At 40.2% G+C, this 6,176-nt stretch overlaps 1 protein-coding gene across 1 annotated transcript; it reads right to left on the bottom strand.

Annotated features, from left to right (window-relative positions):
* Positions 1 to 316: 316 nt before the first annotated feature.
* Positions 317 to 1,212, bottom strand: LOC119538666 (olfactory receptor 51G2-like). Its single transcript, XM_037841808.1, is given in 2 exon segments — positions 317 to 627; positions 630 to 1,212. Coding segments are annotated over 2 exon segments (894 nt in total).
* Between the last annotated feature and the right edge of the window lie 4,964 nt (positions 1,213 to 6,176).

Here is a 6,176-nt window from a genome sequence, read left to right as displayed (position 1 = left end):
ATATTTCTATTTTGAAGGCCTATAATAATGTATTGAACACGGTAGTACTCAATTAAACTTTGTTTAATGAAAGACTAAGTAAATGAAAAGGTGGGCTATTTTTAACCATGGTTTAGATGACTTCATGTGGAAGAGATTGGTGTCCCCTTCCTACATCCTTTTCATCACTCTGTGATTTGTTATATTTTCAGTGGCTCAGTATACAACAATTATGACTGGAGACTCTCCTTCCTTCTCTTTGTACATCAAAGATTTAATGATGCTGGCTGACTCTGATGCCAATGCCACCCAGTTGGAAGAGGTGCGTCATCCTTAGTCAAATCTGCTTGGTCTTGATGGTGTAAACAACTGGATTGAGCACTGCAGGTGTGAGAAAGTGGACATAGGAGAGCAGCACATGACTGCCTGGGGAAGCCTGCTCCCCATATCTGTGGATCATGCAGAGGCCAATCATCAGTGTGTAGAAGAGCAGCACAGCACAGATGTGGGAGACACAGGTGTTGAGGGCTCTGAGGCGCTCAGCCTTGGAGGCAATAGACAGCACTGTTTGTAGAATGAGCCCATAAGAGAGGACAGTGAGCACCGAGTCCACACCCAGAGTGGAAAGCACTACAAAGAGACCATAGCACTGTTGATGTGAGTGTCAGCACAGGCCACCTTCATGATGTCTGGGTGCAGGCAGTAGGAATGGGACAGCTGGTGATTCCGGCAGTAAGGAAGCCTCTTCAGCACAATGGGGGCTGGGATGTGGAGACTGATACTGCACACTAAGATGACCAGGCCCAAGCTGGCAATCCGAGGGCTTGTGAGGATAGTGCCATAGTGCAGTGGGTTGCTGATGGCCACGAAATGGTCCAAAGCCATTGTCAGCAGCACAGAGGACTCCATGATGGAGAAGGTGTGGATGAAGAAGAGCTGGGCCAAGCACACATCTAGGGCCACCTCCCTGAGCCCCAGCATGTAGATGGTGAGCATGGTGGGCAGCGTGGAGGCAGACAGGCCCAGGTCGGTCACTGCTAGCATGGACAGAAAGTAATCCATGGGCTGGTGAAGGGAGGGCACTGACCTCACCACCCACAGGATCAGGCTGTTCCCTGTCAGAGATGCCACATACATGGCACAGAGAGGGATGGAGAGCCAGGTGTGCACAGCCTCCAGGCCTGGGAGGCCTGTGAGAAGGAAGTATGTGCCAGTGTGGTTGGAAGATGCCATAGTGAACTGGGGGGACAGAACTCCAGATGTACGTGTAATCACAGGCCCTATAATCTAAAGAATTACTGGATCAGAACATGTAGTGGAAACCTATTCCTTACAACACTCCTCAAAATAGAATTCTATATTGAACAATCCATGACCTTACAATTTGCCCAAGAATTTCCTGGTTCACAGATGAGGTCCTTAAGAAGTTGTGTTTGATTCCAGCCCAGTCATTCCGTCTCACTCTCTGTCTCTCTTTGCTCCTGAGAAGATGGCAGTGCAGCCACCCAAGTTGTTGCTATTTGTATGTTTTGGAAACATGTGTCGATTACCCATTGCAGAGGCAGTTTTCAGAAAACTTGTACCAGATCAGAATATTTCAGATAAATGGAGCATGGAGAGTGCCACAATATCCATTTATGAGATAGGAAAACCTCCCAAATATCAAGGGTAAAATTGCATAAAGAAGCATGACATTCTTATGAATCACATGGCCCAGAAGGTTACCAAAGAAGATTTTGCCACATTTGATTATGTGCTAGGTATAGATGAAAGCAATCTGAGAGATTGGAATAGAAAAGGTAGTGAAGTTAATAACTACAAAGTGAAAATTGAACTACTTGGGAGCTATGATTCACAAAAACAACTTATTATTGAAGATCCCTATTATGGGACTGACTCCAACTTTGAGACTGTGAACCGGTAGTGTGTTAGGTGCTGCAAAGCACTTTTGGAGAAGTCACGGTAAAGCTGCATCTATTCATTGCTGAAGGCCAGCATTGATTATCATCTTTACAGTGAAGTTCTAGGTTTTTCAGTCAATCAGTGTGTTAAAAGTGTAATGCTTCATAGCTCAAGGACACACATTTTTTAATTGACTTACTGTTTTTTACCTTAAAAAATAATTGTAGATGGAAATCAATGTTGTATTTGGCAGAAGAGTTAATAAAAATCTTTGATTCAGACAGTTTGTGGGGTACATTAAATGTTTTTTTAAACAAATTGGACTGCTTATCTTGCCCCAGTTACAAAAATAGTGGAACAAACAAAATAGTAGAACCACAAAATGTAATGTTTTGTGTGTTTTGTAATAATCATTTCTTTCCAATGTTTAACCTTAAGATTTTAATCCAGTGATACTAGCATTCTAATATACTCAGTTATGATCTTAATAAGTAATTAAAACATCACTTTCAGGCCCAAGTCAATATCTGAGCCCACTGAGAGTTTTAAATAATCTACCTCTTTATTAAGTCAATATGTATAATGTGATGGACAAATGTCCTCTATTCACCTATCCTACCTCTCTTTTTACCCCAGGGCCTTTTATTGAATTACAGATCCCTAGTCATAGGAGTTCACAATCTTGATTGGCAATATTTTGATTCACACATACCCAGAATGTAAACTTGTATGTTAGAAGGTTAGGAAGGAGAATCATTTGTGGAATAAATCTTTAGCATTATTCTTAATTTTTGTTTATCTAGCTTATTTCATGAGGAAGTCAGGTTTTTGCTCCTATTTGGATTACCTTGCCTCTGAAAATTTATATCCAAAAAGGACATTATATGTTGTTTCATCTTATGCTCACTTTGACAAATGTGTCTGTTTTATGTGCACATATAACCCACATGTCAAATATTACATATTGGCTTAGATGGGAAAAATAGTTTAAAATGTTGGAAAAAGAGAATTTCATTTTGTTGGAATCCTTAAATAATATGTTGTGTTCTTTTATCACTGTTTCATTTATAGGTAATTTCTGCATACTTTGAGATAACTGTAATTTCAAATTCATTTGGATATATCAGAAAAGGTTGTTTCCAAAATAAACAGAATATAAAAATATAATTGAGATAAATCTGGTGTCTACCTGCTTTTTATTGACAAATGAAGAAGCATTAAAAGTCAATGCTGGATTCCGGGAAGATGGTGGCATAGAAAGAAGTGGAAGACTTAGTCTTCCCCAGAACAATTCATAAATGAACAAAAAAACAGTAAGTAACCTGGAATGGTAGTGGGGAGACAAATGTGACTGCACACTCAACTTCCACCGACATGAATTGGGAGGAATGCCCAAGATCACAGCATAAAATCTGTAAGTAAAATTGCAGACCCACGTGGAGAGCTGAGAACCTAGAACCAGGAGCCCCTCCCTCACGGAAGCTGCACTGTGCACTTTCTCAGCCCAGCTACAAGTGAGCTTTTAATAATAACTGCTCAATACAGACAGTGAATTCTCAACAAGCAGACAGAGGCTTTTGGCAACAACTGACCTTGGGAGAATCGGGGGAAATATTCAGTCTCTTGCTCTCTCTCTGTGGGGAAAACCTCAGCTGTTCTCAGCCAACAAGGCATTGCAGTAAAGACAGCCTCACACATTCTGCATTGTGAAATGAGTTGAGAGCCCCATGGCACAGCCAAGCAGCCCAGGGCTTCCCTAGAGGGATGGTGCACACTGATGACGTAGCATGGCATTTTCTCTTGGCTGAGGGAGAATCACGACTGGGAGGGGGGATCTGCTCAGAGAACCCAGGGTGCTACACCAAGTCCGGTGGTTTACGGGACACTGAGAGAGAGCTGCCCTTCCTCCCTGGCCACCTGTGCACGGGCCCCACATTCAGGGTGGGCGACTCCAGCAGCATGCCCAGGCTGAGCTCTCCAACTGAACACACAAGAATCATTTCCCCTCACTACACAAGAACTGTCTGGAGGGATATAGGTGGCTCACAGACGCCATCTGCTGGTTACTTAGAGAAAGTGTACATCATCAAACTATGTCTCTGAAAAATTAGATAATATCCCTTTTTTTTGGATACAACTTGAAAGAACCCTATCAAGCAAAACAAATGCCAAGAGGCCAAAAACAACAGAAAATCTTAATGCATATGATAAAACCAGATGATATGGAGAATCCAGCTCCAAACACACAAATCAAGATTTCGGAAGAAACGTTCTATCTTGCAAATTTAATTAAAGAACTACAATCAAAGAATGAAAACATGGCAAAGGATTTAAAGGCCATCAAGAGGACCATGGCCCAGGATATAAGCACCATCAAAAAGACCCTAGAAGAGCATAAAGAAGACATTGCAAAAGTAAATAAAAAAATAGAAGATCTTATGGAAATAAAAGAAACTGTTGGCCAAATTAAAAAGACTCTGGATATTCACAATACAAGACTAGAGGAAGCTGAACAACATCTCAGTGTTCTAGAAATCCACAGAACAGAAAATGAAAGAACAAAAGAAAGAATGGAGAAAAAAATTGAAAAAATCACAATGGATCTCAGGGATATGATAGATAAAATAAAACATCCAAACTTAAGACTCATTGGTGTCCCAGAAGGGGAAGAGAAGGGTAAAGGTCTAGAAAGAGTATTCAAATAAATTGTTGGGGAAAACTTCCCCAACCTTCTACACAATATAAACACACAAAGCATAAATGCCCAGTGAACTCCAAATAGAGTAAATCCAAATAAACCCATCCCAAGACGTATTCTGATCAGACTCTCAAATACTGAAGAGAAGGAGCAAGTTCTGAAAGCAGCAAGAGAAAAGCAATTCACCACATACAAAGGAAACAATATAAGACTAAGTAGTGATGACTCAGTGGCCAATATGGAGGTGAGAAGGCAGTGGCATGACATATTTAAAATTCTGAGAGAGAAAAATTTCCAGCCAAGAATACTTTATTCAGCAAAACTCTCCTTCAAATTTGAGGGAGAGCTTAAATTTTTCACAGACAAACAAATGCTGAGAGACTTTGCCAATAAAAGACCTGCCCTACTTCAGATTCTAAAGGAAGCCCTACGAACAGAGAGAGAAACAAAGGAGAACGAGATACAGAGAATTTTAACAGACACATATAGTACCTTACATCCCAAATCACCAGGACACTCATTTTTCTCTAGTGATCACAGATCTTTCTCCAGAAGGGACCATAAGCTGGGACATAAAACAAGCCTCAAGAAATATAAAAAAAAAAAAAAAAAAGGAATATACTCAAAGAACATTCTCCAAACACAATGGAATACAAATAGAAGTCAATAATTTTTGAACTGTAATTCCACTATTTACTTCCTACATGATAAAAAAATACACAAACTCTAAGGACAAATCAGTGGTTTTGAACTCAATGTAAAATATGTAATTTTAGACAACTATATAAAGGTGGGGGAATGAAGGAGTATAGGAACATAGTTTATGTGCCCTATTAAAGTGAAGGTGGTATCAAAGAAAAACAAGATTGATAGGGATTTAAGAGGTTAATTTTAAGCCCCACAGTAAACACAAAGAAATTATCAGAGAATATAACCATAGAGATGAAATTAGAGTTTGGGTTAAGAGAAATGGGGGAAGGGGCAATGGGAAGTTAAGAAAGGAGTGTAGGGTTGCTGTTTGAGGTGAAGGGAAATTTCTAGTAATGGAGGGTGGGAAAGAGCATAACATCATTCTAAATGTGATTAATCCCACTCATGGAAGGCTAGGGAGGGGGTGGAATGGAAAGATATAGGCTGTATATATGTTTCCACAATTGAAAAAAGGAAACAATAAAAAGAGACAGTCTAACTAGATGACAATTGAATGCTAAGGATGAACTTGGATGGGATTGGAGGGTGGAAGACAGGTGGCTCGAAGGGACACAGTTGAGACATAAGGAAAAGGAAATATAGAATGTAAGCTTTGTATCATTGTTGAATCTCTTATACTTCTTAGCTGTGCTTAATGTAATTACATAAAACAATGTTCTTGTTCATGGGAAGTACATACGTGAATTATAGTGTATGTTCAAGGATGTGTGCAGCTAACTCTCATATGTTCAGAAGACAGAGCAATAGATGATGGATGATAGGGAGGGAGGGAGGGAGAGAGGGAAAGAAATAGTGATGTGACAGCATGTTAAAGTTGGTGGATTGAGCTATCAGGGGAAGGGGGTCAGGGTATGATGGAATTCTGTGTATGGGGCTAGTATTGTTT

Source organism: Choloepus didactylus, chromosome 6, assembly GCF_015220235.1.
Source record: "Choloepus didactylus isolate mChoDid1 chromosome 6, mChoDid1.pri, whole genome shotgun sequence".
Lineage (NCBI taxonomy): Eukaryota > Metazoa > Chordata > Mammalia > Pilosa > Megalonychidae > Choloepus > Choloepus didactylus.
Note: the sequence above shows the minus strand (reverse complement) of the source record. Positions and strands in the feature narration are given on the sequence as shown.